Source organism: Pristiophorus japonicus, chromosome 15 (genome assembly GCF_044704955.1).
Source record: "Pristiophorus japonicus isolate sPriJap1 chromosome 15, sPriJap1.hap1, whole genome shotgun sequence".
NCBI classification, from domain to species: Eukaryota; Metazoa; Chordata; class Chondrichthyes; family Pristiophoridae; genus Pristiophorus; species Pristiophorus japonicus.
Window position 1 is genome coordinate 30,311,065 of NC_091991.1, and position 14,459 is coordinate 30,325,523.

Here is a 14,459-nt window from a genome sequence, read left to right on the forward strand (position 1 = left end):
GATGGTTAGAGACATTTTTAAGATAGTATGAGTGAGTTTAGAATCATAGAAATTTATGGCACAGAAGGAGGCCATTCTGCCCATCGTGTCTCTGCCGGCTGAAAAAGTACCATCCAGTCTAATCCGACTTGGTCCTTCGCCCTGCAGGTTACGGCACTTCAAGTGCATGTCCTATGTCCAAGTACTTTTTAAATATGATGAGGGTGGGTCACTGAATATATTTAAGGCGGAGATAGACAGATTTTTGAGCGTTAAGGGAATAAAGGGTTATGGGGAGCGGGCAGGGAAGTGGAACTGAGTCCATGATCAGATCATCCATGATCTTATTAAATGGCGGAGCAGGTTCGAGGGGCCAAATGGCCTACTCCTGCTCCTATTTCTTGTGTTCTTGTTTCTGCCTCTCCCACCCTTTCAGGCAGTGAATTCCGGACCCTCACTACCCTTTGGGTGAAAAGAAGTTCTCCTCAACTCCCCTCTAATCCTTCTACCAATTACTTCAATTCTATGCCCCCCTGGTTATTGACCTCACTGCTGAGGGAAATGGGTCCTTCCTATCCATTTTACCTAGGCCCCTCAATTTTATACACCTCAATTAAGTCTCCCCTCAGCCGCCTGTATTCCAATGAAAATTGCCCCAATTTATCCAATCTCTCATCATAGCTAAAATGACTTGCTTCACACATGTTTAATTTGATCAATTGTATTTAGAGGAAGAATTTGGTAAGGTTGTGAAATAGCTACATTATTGATGAAAGGGAATTGCAAAACTTGCACGGTCTGCTTAGAGACATTTGTGTTTTTGATTGAATCAAATTTAACAGGATACAAAGAATGGTTTACATCTTAGATGCATCAAAAATTGTTCCACCAGGTGCATAACCTTATGTTATAAACATTATAAAGTAGCAGCCAATTCTAAAGGGTTTTTTGTTGGAAATTTTGCTACATTGGAATTCCACAGTTGGACCAGGTTTGAATTTATCTGATGTCAACTTTATTTGTTTGCTGAAATTTGTCTTTTGCGTTTGTCCCACACAGATGGTGACTCACAATCACTAAAGGAGCACCTCATAGATGAGCTGGATTACATCCTGGTACCCACGGAAGGCTGGAATAAGCTGGTCAGCTGGTATGGATTGACAGAGAGCCAAGAACCAATTGCACGGAAGGTACCCAGTCTATTGCAGTACAGATGTGTGCGCACGAGAGAGAAAGGAATAGGAGGATGTTCTGAGAGGTTTAAATGGAGAGGGGTGGGACATGGCTCATGTGGAACATAAACACCGGCATGGACCTGTTGAGCCGAATGGCCTGTTTCTGTGCTGCAGACTCTATGCAACTATGTAAAATATCAGCTCAAATCTGTAATAAGCTTAAATGTAGCAGTATTTAAATGACAATATACGTGTGGTCACGTAGGTAAATGAACATTGGGGTCGACAATGTAGTTTTTCAGATGAATTGGACTAAAATATTGCGTTCGGTTTAGTAGGTAGTAATTGCATTCATTTTATAATTTAGAATCCTTCAATATTTGTAAACCTTAAACCACTGTAGAAAAGTTTTCTTGTAGATGCTGCTGGGCTCCTAAGTCTGTTAATGAGTGTACATATATGCATGGTTTTATTGCTAATTTCCTTGGAGTTTATGAGCACCAGCTGTCTTATAAGTCTTGTCCTCTGATACTTCTGATCACAAAATACATCGCCAGTTCTGTGAATTACACAGTTACTTGCATGCAATGTCAGTATTATACTTTGCATTTTGGCATGTCTTCCATTTGTATTGACTTTGTTGAAAGAAGAAATAACCTTGCATTTACAAAGCTCCTTTCACATCAAGGCATCCCAAATTGCTTTACAACCAATGAATTACTTTTACAGTGTAGTTATGCCATTTTGTAGACATACACAGCAGTCAGTTGTCAGCATCCAGATGACTGTCGAGTTAATAACTTTTTGATTGTGTTGGTACAGGGCAAATGCTGGCCAGGACACTGGGATAACTTCCCTGCTCCTCTTCAAATAGTGCCATGGGATATTTTACATCCACCTGAGGGGACAGACAAGGCCTTGGTTTGATGCAGCATCAGAAAGACAACACCTCTGATAGGTTGGCACTCCCTTAGTACTGCACTAAAGTGTCACCCTACATTGTGTTCAAGTCCCTGGAGCAGGTCTTGAATCAGACAAGAATGCTGTCACTTAGCCCGAGCTGACACATCCATTTATGTAGTTGTACTTGAAAGAGGAAGCGGTGTTGAGTGAGTGCTATCCTTACATAAAAGAAACACTTGCATTTATATAGCACCTTTCACGACCTCAGGTCGTCCAAAGCACTTTACAGCCAATTAAGTACTTTTGAAGTGTAGTCAAAATACAAAATTAGATATGCATATGAAAAGTGGTGTGGGGGAAAAGCCTATCTGACTCATCACACATGCCTCTTCCAGACGTTGTGGAAGCACGCACACCATTAACCCATCCCCTAACTGCACAAAATACTCCAGAGCCCCATCCCTCTCGTTAAAAGAAAACATAGTGTTTTCTACATACTATGAAATATACTCTTCTGTGTTCTGTATAGGTCTCTGTCCCTGCCCTAAGTTTCTCCATTAGAACTGGATTGGCTTCATTAGTTTTAATGGGCGTGGATGCTTTAAACTGAGCTGGAAAAAGCGCAGCTGGACGGTTACTACTTCATATTTTTTTTTGCAATGGATAAGTCGATCACTTGCATCATAGCTCCAGTACCTCAACAGCAGGCACTGCCAGGAGTGGGGCTAGTTCAGCAGTTCAGAGAAAGTTCACGAGGTTAATTCCTGAGATGAAGGGGTTGTCTTATGAGGAAAGGTTGGACCTATACTCATTGGAGTTTAGAAGAATGAGAGGTGATCTTATTGAAACCTATAAGATTCTGAGGGGGCTTGACAGGGTAGATGCAGAGGATGTTTCCCCTCGTGGGGGAATCTAGAACTAGGGGGCATACTTTCCAAATAAGGGGTCACCCATTTAAAACAGAGATGAGGAGGAATTTCTTCTCTGAGGGTTATGAACCTTTGGAATTCTCTACCCCAGAGAGCTGTGGAGGCTGGGTCATTGAATATATTTAAGGTGGAGATTGACAAATTTTTGAACGATAAAAAGTCGAGGGTTATGGGGAGCGGGCAGGGAAGTGGAGTTGAGGCCAAGATCAAATCAGCCGTGATCTTATTGCATGGTGGAGCAGGGGCCAAATGGCCTAGGCTTTTCCTATTTCTTATGTTTTTATGTTCTTAGTGCCTGGTGTCAATGATTTGAGATTAATATCAATCACCTTAGGTATGTCATAACTTTGGGCTTGGCTTTGATCATTCGTGAACCTGGAGTCAATTTTCAAATTTGGTTCCTTGGGTCCATTTTCAGAACCTGCAGTGATCATGAGTTGCAATAGTTGAGATTGTAGACAATAGCCAAAGAAGAAAGAAATGGTGAGCTTTCTTTTGAGACGCTTCTTAAAACCAACTCTTTGACAAAGCCTTTTGCCATCTGCCCAAATATTTCCTTATGTGGCTTGATGTCAAATTTTGTTTGATAGCGCTCCTGTGAAGCACCTAGGGGCATTTTACTGTGTTAAAGGCGCTATATAAATGCAAGTTGTTGTTTCAGTGAGTTCTTCCTGAGATATGTCTCTACTAAATTGAGCGCTCTGCGTCATTGTGATGAGCTTTGCCTTCTCTTTTCCCTCAATCGCAATTGTTGAGGATTAGTTAGGCATAGCTGGAAACAAACTCCTTCAATAACTCCATGCAAATGATCAGAAATTGACCAGAGTTGTTAGCTCAGCTGAGAATCAGAAAAGGAACATCTGATTCTGGGATTTCCTATTCTTGTAGTCTACCATCGAAGATTTTTGAACGGCCTTTTTTTTTTGTTACACCAGCCAATTAATAGACACCGTTTCCTTCCAGAACATTACCATTGTCTACATATTGTAAGTGTCTGATTCTGAATTGGTCTAACAAGTTGAATAGAAGCGTGAGAAGTTAACTCCTGTAGGGAAACAACTTTGGCATCCAAACAATTTGAGGCAGGAGAGACTTCTCAAATAATATCCTTCAAATGAACGTCATAAGTCATCAAATTTATTGGAGAGGATTTGTCACAGATCTTTGATTTGTTGTCCTGACCTCTTCAATAAGTTAACATCCATTCCACTGGTGGAGAACCTACTTCATAATGGCTATGTGGGAGTAGCAGTGAAACTTGGAAACTCTAGACTCAGGAACGGCATCTTCTAACCAAAATAAGATAAACTGTTTCTAATAGCTGAAGGGTCGATAACCAGAGGGTACAGAATCAAGGTGATTGGCTAAAAAAACAGAGGCGACATGAGGAAAAACCTTTTTTTAACACAATGAGTGGTTGGGATTTGGAACACACTGCTTGGTGGATTCAGATTCAATAGTAGCCTTCAAAAGGGAAATGGATAAATACTTGAAGGAGAACAAATTGCAGGGACATGGAGAACGAGAGAGGGATTGGGACTAACTGGATGGCTCTTCAAAAGAGCCGGTGCAGACTCGATGGGCCGAATAGCTGCCTCCTGTGCTATACTATTCTATGATTCTTTAATCTTGGTTTATTTCATGCTCCGTTGCAATATTTGCATCCTTCTGCAGATACACAAAAAAATATCCCTATGCATTGGGAAGCAGGTGGAAATGAACCTCGGGCTCTGTTTGGCATGGCTCCTGATGGCCCAAAGGATAAAGTTAATATTGGTGGTGAAGAAAGAAAGAACGTACATTTATATGAAACCTTTCATGAACTCAGGACGTTCTAAAGCCCTTCACAGCCAATGAAGTATTTTTGAAGTGTAGTCACTGTTGTTATGTGGGAAACACAGCAGTCAATCTGCGCACAGCAAGCTCCCACAAATAGCAATGAGATAATGACCACATAATCTGTTTTTACTGATGTTGGTGGAGGGGTAAATATTGGCCATGACACCAGGAGAACTACCTTGCTCCTCAAATAATGACGTGACCTTTTACGACCACCTGAGGGGGCAGACAGGACCTCCGTTTAATGTCTCACTGAAAGATGGCATCTCTGACAGTGCAACATTCCTTGTGTATTGCATTGAAATGTCAGCCTAGATTATGTGCTCAAGTCTCTCAAGTGGGAGTTGAAGCCAGATCCTCGTGACTCCGAGACAAGAGTGCTACCACTGAGCCAAGACTGATGCCTTTAATAGAGTTCTGTGAGGTATCATGCCCAGATGGTCAAATGCCCTTAGGCCAAAAATCAACAGCAAAAGAGCAGGAAGTAGTTGAAGTATAAACCACCCATCCAACAGTGGCATCACCCTTGTAACTTTCTTCCTGTAGAAGAGAGAAAAAAAGTCTTGCATTTTTATAGTGCCTTTCACGACCACCGCACGACCCAAAATCACTTTACAGCCAATGAAGTTCTTTTTGAAGAGTTGAAATGTTGTAATGTGAGCGGAGGAACGATTATTCACAACATTGTTTAAACAATGGAAGTGCATCACCTCCCATTTTTATACATGAGTCTAGGTGGCATTTCGGTAGCATTGCAACACCATTACAGGTCGAACCTCCCTCATTTGGGACCCCCTATCCAGCAGCACTCCTCGTCCAGCACCATTCCAGGCCACAGGGTGGCACATGTGCAGAACTCCGACATGAATAAATTGAAGTCCTTCGTCACTGCCGACTCTCGCAATCGCTGGCCTGACCCCGCCATCCACCGACCGCCCCCACCACGATCTCTCTGATGCACTCCCAGCCCCGAGCCAGACAGCTCTGATATCCCCTTGCTCAGTACCTGTACCATCCATTTTAACGTGACCTCCCCTCGTCCGGCAAAATCCCTTATCCTGCACAGGCCAGGTCGAGAGATTCGACCTGTACTAAAAGTAATTCAGTGTCCTTTGGACACATACCAGCAAACTAGCCAAGCTCAAAGTAGCAAGGGGGCATTCCGCCCTGACCCCTTTGGTTAGATGTGCTTCAGATTTGCCTTTGGTACTGGAGCCTTTTCAGAAGTGAATAATTTTAGTGCTTGATGTTTGAAGAAGAAGCTACCAGATATTTGCCACAGGGACGACTGTGCAGGCACTGGTGTCTTCTTGTCCATCATTCCCACACGCACCCAAAATTCTTCAAAAGATTCCAGTAGAGGAGGCTCAAGCTATTCTCATAATGCTCTATTGACTTTGGAACTCAGAGTATCCCAACATCTGACCAAAGCTCCTCCAGTGTTTTACTTTAGACTGAATTTCCTATCACCAATTCTTTGGAACAGGTTCTCCTGTAAACAGTAAACTCTCACCCATTTTACCCAATGCATACATAGAAACATAGAAAATAGGTGCAGGAGTAGGCCATTTGCCCCTTTGAGCCTGCACCACCATTCAATATGATCATGGTTGATCATTTTTGCAACTTCAGTACCCTATTCCTGCTTTCTCTCCATACCCCTTGATCCCTTTAGCTGTAAGGGCCACATCTAACTCCCTTTTGAATATATCTAAAGAACTGGCCTTAACAACTTTCTGTGGTGGAGAATTCCACAGGTTCACAATTTTCTGAGTGGTCCTCTATTGGTTCCACTTGCTCATCTGGTCAAAAGGTAAGCCCACAGGAAAGGGAGAGTTCAACAGAAATATGTGTATGTTAAAACATCAAAAGGTCAGCACCCTTTGATTGCTATCTTCCTTCTTCACTAGTTCTTAATGCTGAAGTATGATGTGAATTGATCTCAAAATGAAAAGGATTCAACTGATAGGTAATTGCTGCTTTGAAATTAATTTGATTATCCGATAGACTTTTAAATGATTCAAACAGCTAATTTTATTTTTAGAAATGTAAAGAATTTATGTTACCATACTCATATGTATCACTTATAAATAAATTAGATCAATGGTAAACTCACTCTTATAGAGCTGCCCAAAGTCTTAATCGTGACTGTTCGCGCCATTGGGTTATGGTAGGAGGGAAGTGGCTCTTTAAACTACTGCAAGCAAATTATGAATGGGTTAACGGAACTATACATGTTTCTGATCATAGGACTAAATCTGGGTGGTTAAACATTTAAAACATCCTTGCTTTAAATTGGGGATTCTAATGGTGGACAAGTGAATGATCTTCAGTTTACCAATAGATCCTTTTGTGCAGAAGGACTGGTTACGTCAGTGATGCAGTTGCTTTCAAATAGAATTTTTTTTTCGATGTCTGTTGAGGATAAAGGATGCCATTGATGGAAAGTTGATCATTCTTTTGCACTGAAATCAAAATGTCAAGTACTTCAAGATTATTTACAGCAGAAGTCAGATACAAGGTGAAGCCCACCTAGCAATGCATTCCCATTCCCCTCCGTCAATGCATGTAATTGTGCATCTGTGAGTGTCTGCCAACACATAAAATGTACACCCTGAGCAGTGCTTTTTTGCTTATGGATTCTCATTTCAGTTGGAGAAGAGAACTGGATTCTAACGTAGCCAGTTATATTGAAACCATCCTAACTAGTTCCATTCCTGCCATGGTTGTGAGCACCGTGACTGTTAACTCCGTCTTAAGGCTTTAATGCCACTTATAAACTGCTCTTATTGTTTGGGTCAGAAATGTGTGAATTATTATTCCCTTAAACTCAACATGGGACATTGTTCTATATCATTTGATACATTTATGTGGCATCAACAAATACCGGGAAGATGTGGTATGTAATTAACCACATGGAAGGAAGGGTAGTGAGCAATGTTTCCTGTAATTTTGTTTTGGGTGTGCGGGCCCTTTAACTGGCTGCGCCGCCCATTCAATTTTTCGCGCACAGGTGGTTATTTGCACTGAAAAGCCCGTGAGCAGCCTGCGCCGGTTCTCCAGACTGCTGCACAGTCGTGCAGCATAGCGGGAACGTTGGTAGTGAGTACACTTCAGACTTGCTCTTTCTACACCTTAAGGAAAATGAGGTAGAACTGTGTAGTGTAAGCAAACTGAGCTTCCAGAAATTCCCTTAGAAATTCCAACAGTGGAATTAATTTTTCTAGAATTATTGTAGCATTGAAAACATTTAAAATTTATTTTGCAAAAAGCACTTGTATGAGAATAGCTTTTCTCTGATACGGCTAATCGTAATTAAATGCTCTGCTGGGTACACCGCAAAAAGGCCAAGGACAGTTATCGTTTTGAGTGGCGCATCGAATGACCTCTTCTGTTTTATTAGCAGAAACTGCTTACTAGGCTTGCAAAATTACCTTTTTGCAAGTAAAATGTTACATGTGCATGTCATGTTTCCTGCAAACTTAAGCAATTCTATGCTCCAGAAATATATATTTTGAAACATACTGTTACTGAGGCATTTTTCTACATTAGCACAAATATATATGTATGTGTACAGGGTATGACATTTCCAAATAATCAATTACAAGTTATCACATCAGAGATTAAGTTACTTTGTGAAGGCCATTTTGCTCAATCCTCCTTTTAAAGAAGTTAAAGAACTTTGACCAAAACAACAAAATGTACAGTTTTAAAATTCCACTTTATACATGGCATTTCAATAAAAGTAATTGATCTCTCTCCCAAGGCGCTGTAGACGGAGAGTCGAGACCTAGTGTACTCTTCAGGTGAAGCAGCATTAGAGGATGGGGTTAAATTCAACCAGAGCACAGTGATCTAATTCAATCCCCATTATAAAGTCATACATTCTGTCCCTATTTTTATATTTACTTTATAAACAACCTATGTAAACTTGGCATGCTAACATTACACCAGTGGTGGTGCTGCACTGTGACAAGTTTGCTTCAGCAGTTTCCAAGGTCGTAGGTGGATGGTAGATACTGATTTCAAGTCTGTTACCTAATCTTAGTTTGTATAACATTTAAACTTGTTTCACTGGCATTGTACAAGTTCATATGACTTTGTAATTTACTCCTTGCTATCTTATCTAAATATATATGAAAAAGCAGATTAATGTTGCGGAAAGGAAACTGAAATGTCCTTCAAGAAAAGTACTGTTGAGCTCAAAAAACTGTAATAATGTACTAGTTTTGCATATTATAATTGTGGCATGAAGACTTTGGTGCTTGTGTGTCAGCTTTCTATGGCTAGCTCATGCTGCAGAACTTGTAAGTCAGTAGCTTTCACAGCTCTGCTATCAAGCTGGTGCCAATCTCTTTTTCATAATTTGCCTCATCCAAGATTCAGGACTGCCCTTTGGTCTTCTGAGGATGCTCTCTCTGGTCATCGCTTGCTCACAATCTCAGATTAAGTAGTAACATTTAAAAGAGAATAGGATAAATAGTTGAAGGGAACATTTTTTTATAGGGCTGTGGGGAAAGAGCAGGAGAGTGGGATTAATTGGATAGCTCTTCCAAAGAGCTGGCACTGGCACGATGACCCAAATGGCCTCCTTTTGTGCTATATCATTCTATGATTCTATCTCCTATTGGAGCAAGTTTAATGTCCCCTTAATGATTCCACAAGAATCCTCAGAACAGAGGCTGCTGTGAAGTGACGCAAGACAGTTGGCATCTGTAGGGCTTGTGGAAGTATTATGGGGACATGCCCGGTTGGCAGGCTGCAACTAATGGAACACCACAAGAATCAGTGCTTGGGCCTCCGCTATTTACAATCAATATTGTAAGGGGTATAGAAGAATTGTAAGGGGATAAAATACGGTCACTAAAGTGGAAGTAGACAGACAGATAGATGGTCACTAAAGTGGATACTGAAGGTAGTCACTTGATCTGACATGTGGTCCAGATTGTAGGGCTTATCAATATTAGGAGGTTCTGAGGCATCGGGAGTTCCTCTACCTTACGGTAGGGATTATAATATATTGTAAATTGACAGATTGTATGTAAAAATCACATGTATGTAAAGCACGCTTATAACACTTGCTTACAATGGGTTTTAAGAAGGGGAAGCAGCAAAGCTTGCTATGCACCAAATCAATGGTTAATGAACCATCCATTGTGCTAACCTTAGCATAGACGGATGGAAACTTACATTTAGTACAGAACAACATCCACCAAGGACAGGAGGGAATCAACAGTCTAGAAACATAGATTGTAGCAGCATCTGAATCTCATGAGAACGAGAACATTTTGACTGGCGTTCTCTTGGGAAAAGGATAAGAAAGCAGGTGTTTGGGAACAAGAAAGCAAACCCTGGGAAACAAGGTTAATTCACACGTCATGAGGAACTGAGGCAAAGTTGACACCACTGAACAACACGTTCCGGGTGTGTGATGGGCGATGGACAGGTGGGGGGAACCACTCAGAGCCAGTCTGATAAGGGTCAATAAATCAATGTAACTTCGCTGATAGCAGTAGGCCAATTGGTGGTTTTGTCGGAGGATCCCACACCTCGGAAAATGTATAACCGTAGATGTAAAACCTCTGTTCTTAGAAGGTTCATCCGTGAACTCTTCCCCTGCATGCTTGAATAAAAACCGGTTGAACTGAGGTTTCGTCTGAATGATTCTGTGGTCGTGATACGGGTGGGTGTCAATTCCTTGGCCCCAAGTTTCCACATGATTTGCTCCTGATTTTTAGGAGCAACTGGTGTAGAACGGAGTATCTTAGAAATCAGAATTCTCCACATTTAGTTTTCTGCAGTTCTAGTCAGGTAGAACAGTTTCACTTTGGAATTGAATTTTTTTTTCAAAAGGGGGCATGTCCGGCCACTGACGCCTGATTTGAGTTTCCACGGTGAAAACGTACTCCAAACTAACTTAGAATGGAGTAAGTGAAGATTTTTGTACGCTTGAAAAAACCTTGTCTACACTTTTAAAAAATCAGGCGCAGGTTACAAATTAGGCGTCGGGAACGAGGAGGGGGGGGAAGGGAAGTCATTAAATTCTTCAATCAATCCTTAGTTATACTTATACAAATATTATACAAATAAATCCAACCTGAATAAAAATTTATAAGCAAAGAAAAGATTAAATAAACCATGTTCCTACCTGTGTGAAAGTGCTTCAGGCAGGCCTTTCAGGCAGGGGTGTGGCGTCAGTGTCTCGACGGCAGGCAGCAAGCAGCCTTCGAGCTGAGCTGCGGTGCTTGAGGCAGGCCTTCATTCCCCACGAAGATGCAGCACCCGGACGGACTTGAGGCCATTTGGCCATGGGATTGCAGCAGCGTCAGTGGCTGGCCGGCAGCCGAGGACACACGCAGCTCATTAAGGTTCTTGAGGCCATTCGGCCACGCTTTAGGGGTGGCGTCAGTGGCTGGCCGGCAGCCAAAGATACAGCAGCAGCCTTCGAGCTGTGAGGGGGACTGAGGCCATTTGGACAGGGAGAGGCAGCCACATCGACATCTTTATATTTAAATTTACAGAATGGGTGCACCACATATTATGCAATGGTTTGCTTCCTCATGCAAGAAATTCTTTGTTCTTGGTGGAAGTTGATCCATTGCAAAGTTGAATTGGCACTTTTATTTCTCCAAACACACAGTCCTTAATTTGCAGGCACCTGTTCTGCAAGTTTAGCAGTGAAAAGCTGAACTCACTGATTTCAGCAGGTGATTTATTCAGCAGTGCTGCTAAAAGCATTCCCTCACACACAGAAATATCAAGAAAATTAAAATACAAGCCTTTGCAGGGGTCCAAGAAACAAATCTTCACTTTTTCTGCAGCACTTTTAAAAATGGCCAAGTGCCAATGTTTACTTCAGACTGCGCGTGCGCGAACGCTCCAACGCGCATGCGCAGGGTTGCCGGCACCAAGAAGCCTCATTTCAATTGTACCCGCCCCCTCCTACTTACAAAATCGGCGCGAGTGGTAGGCCCCGCCCCCTGTGCACTGCGCCAAGCAGACATCGAGTTCCAAGGAGCTCGAGAATACCGCAGTTTTTTTCCGGCGCCGTTTTCGCCGCGAAAAACAGGCGCCCAGCTCTGAGGTGCGCCTTTTTCGCCACATGTGGAAACTTGGGGCCCTTATATCAGGGAATCCACCTTGAAGAAGCGAAGTCGTCTTTTTACCCCAACAATATTAATGATTTAGATGAAATGACCGAGTGCAATGTATCCAAGTTTGCTGTCGATACAAAGCTTGGTGGGGAGAGAGAGCTGTGAGGAGGACACAAAGAGTATGCAAAGGGATATAGACAGATTAAATGAGTGGGCAATAAGGTGGCAGATGGAGTATAATATGGGGAAATGTGAGATTATTCACTTAGGTAGGAAGAATAGAAAAACAGAATATTTTTGTAATTTTAATGTTCGGAGAGATTTAGGTGTCCTCATACAGGAAACCGAGTTAGCCTGCAGGTACAGCAAGCAATTAGGAAGGCATATGGCATGTTAGTCTTTATTGCAAGGGGTTTGGAGTACAAGAGTAAGAAAGTCTTGCTGCAATTGTGCAGAGTTTTAGTGAGACCACACCTAGAGTATTGTGCACAGTTTTGGTCTCCTTATCTGAGGAAGGATATACAGGTCGAACCTCTCCAGTCTGAGACTCTTTGGTCCGGCAACCTCCCTGGTGCGGCATCATTCCTGACGGGGGGGTGGGCGTCGCGATCCATGCTGTGTCCTGGGGCTGGCTGCTCCTCTTTCCCTCGCCCCCGGTTGGGTCGGTGTGGAGAAGGAGCTCGGCGGCCGACCGAGGCGCCGAAGCTGAGCCCGAAATGCTATGCAGTAGGCTTCTGCGCAGCGCATGCGCAGAACACGTCCCATTCATTGCACACAATTTCGGGCCCAGCTTCGGCGCCTCAGTTGGCTGCCGTGCCTCGCTCCCTTTCCGCGCTGACCCGACCGAGGAGGGGGCGCCGGGGGCAGCGAGGAGGGGGGGAGCGGCCGACCCCAGGACACAGTGTCCCGGCTTGACCTGGGGGGGGAACCACCTGAGGCGACGGGAGAAAAGGAGCAGCCAACCCCAGGTCAACAGTACCTGGTAAGTCTGGGGGTCGGCGTGACCTCCCGTGGTCAGGAAAATTCTATGGTTCAGCACCGGTCAGGTCCCAAGGGTGCCGGACCGGAAAGGTTCAACCTGTACTTGCATTAGAGGCGGTGCAACGAAGGTTCACCAGATTGATTTCTGGGGTGAAAGGATTGTCCTATGAGTAGAGATTGAGCCGATACTCTCTGGAATTTAGCAGAATGAGAGGTGATCTCATTGAAACATACACGATTCTGAGGGGGATTGACAAGGTAGATGCTGAAAGGTTGTTTCCCCTGGCTGGAGAGTTTAGAACTAAGGAGCATTGTCTCAGTAAGTGGTCAGTCATTTTAGACTGAGATGAGGAGGATTTTCTTCACTCAGAGGGTTGTGAATCTTTGGAATTCTCTACCACAAAGGGGTGTGGATGCTGAATTGCTGAGCATTTTCAAAGATGAGATAGATAGATTTTTTGGACTTGAATCGAGGGATATGGAGATTGGACCGGAAAGTAGAGTTGAGGTTGAAGACCAGCTTATTGAATGACAGAGCAGGCTCGAGGGACTGTATGGCCTACTCCAGCTCCGAATTCTTATGTTCTTATGATAACCTGAGCACTTCTGCCCTGACTCCCAATTTCAAGGTGGTGAATTAAATTGAAACGAAAAGGTAAATCCGGTAATAAAATAACCCAGATAGTTTTGTATGAATGCAGTATTAAAAGAAGAAATTGGATCTGTCTCTGTGGTTAAGAGCTTTGTACTGTCTCCAGGTTTTACAGAATCCAGTTTCGTAAATTCTATTTTTCTTTTTTGCTTGTTTTTGATGTGCTTGGGTTAACCTTGAACAGTAAAGAACTGTGGGGCCAAGTTGAAAGAGTGTCCATGTGCCTGCAAACAGGAGATAAATGCATTTGCTGACTGAGTGCAATAGAATATTCTGGTTTTACTTCTAATGACTTCTAACAATGTAGACTCTCTTTAAAATTCCCTTAATAGCTCTTAAACTTCCAGGTCTCTCTCAGCTTTGAAACATTGCAGCAGTTGCTTTGTTATTTTGTGTACTTTCATACGAAAGTAAATGATAAGGTAGAACATGAACAATGTAATTCTCTGCATTCTCACTTCCTGATTTCAGCTGTGCCATTGTGGATAGGTGCCGGTGCCCATGAAAGTCAGCCAGAGAAATACCCCGGGGAGCTCTTAAATCGCCCAACTATCTCCCTTGAGTGTATGAAGACCAAGATAAGGAAAGGGATGACTGGTTTCGAGGGCGTCACTCATTTAACATAAAGGTTATGTCTGTATGGGTAGGGAACTTGAATTTAAACTGCTGAAGGTAGAATGCTTAGCGTGCAAGATAAATATATACCAAAAACCAAGAAACGCAGACTAAACAAATGTGATCCAAAGTGGATAAACATGCAAATTAAAATTGATACATAGAGGAACTTGACCTTTACAAGTCCTGCATAGAGGAAGGGCAGTAGTTCATAGGATTGAATATAATAAAATGTGAAAACAAGCTGGAAAGATGATATGAGGGACAAAGAGACCCAAGTAAAACCACAGCA

General features: G+C 42.7%; 1 protein-coding gene across 10 annotated transcripts in view; it reads left to right on the forward strand.

The window, feature by feature from the left end:
• The window catches only part of LOC139280663 (ubiquitin carboxyl-terminal hydrolase 15-like), a 146,391-nt gene that overhangs the window by 31,763 nt on the left and 100,169 nt on the right, over positions 1-14,459 (forward strand). For 9 of the 10 annotated variants that reach the window (XR_011596735.1, XM_070900258.1, XM_070900259.1 and 6 more), the window contains one exon: positions 1,039-1,169. Coding sequence is in view for 8 of the 10 variants with exons in the window: in XM_070900258.1 (XP_070756359.1) it covers positions 1,039-1,169 (131 nt within the window). In the remaining 2 variants the exon portion in view is untranslated. Of the gene's footprint in view, positions 1-1,038; positions 1,170-6,735; positions 6,784-14,459 lie in introns of those variants that run through there. The other variant, XM_070900266.1, reaches the window with a different exon arrangement.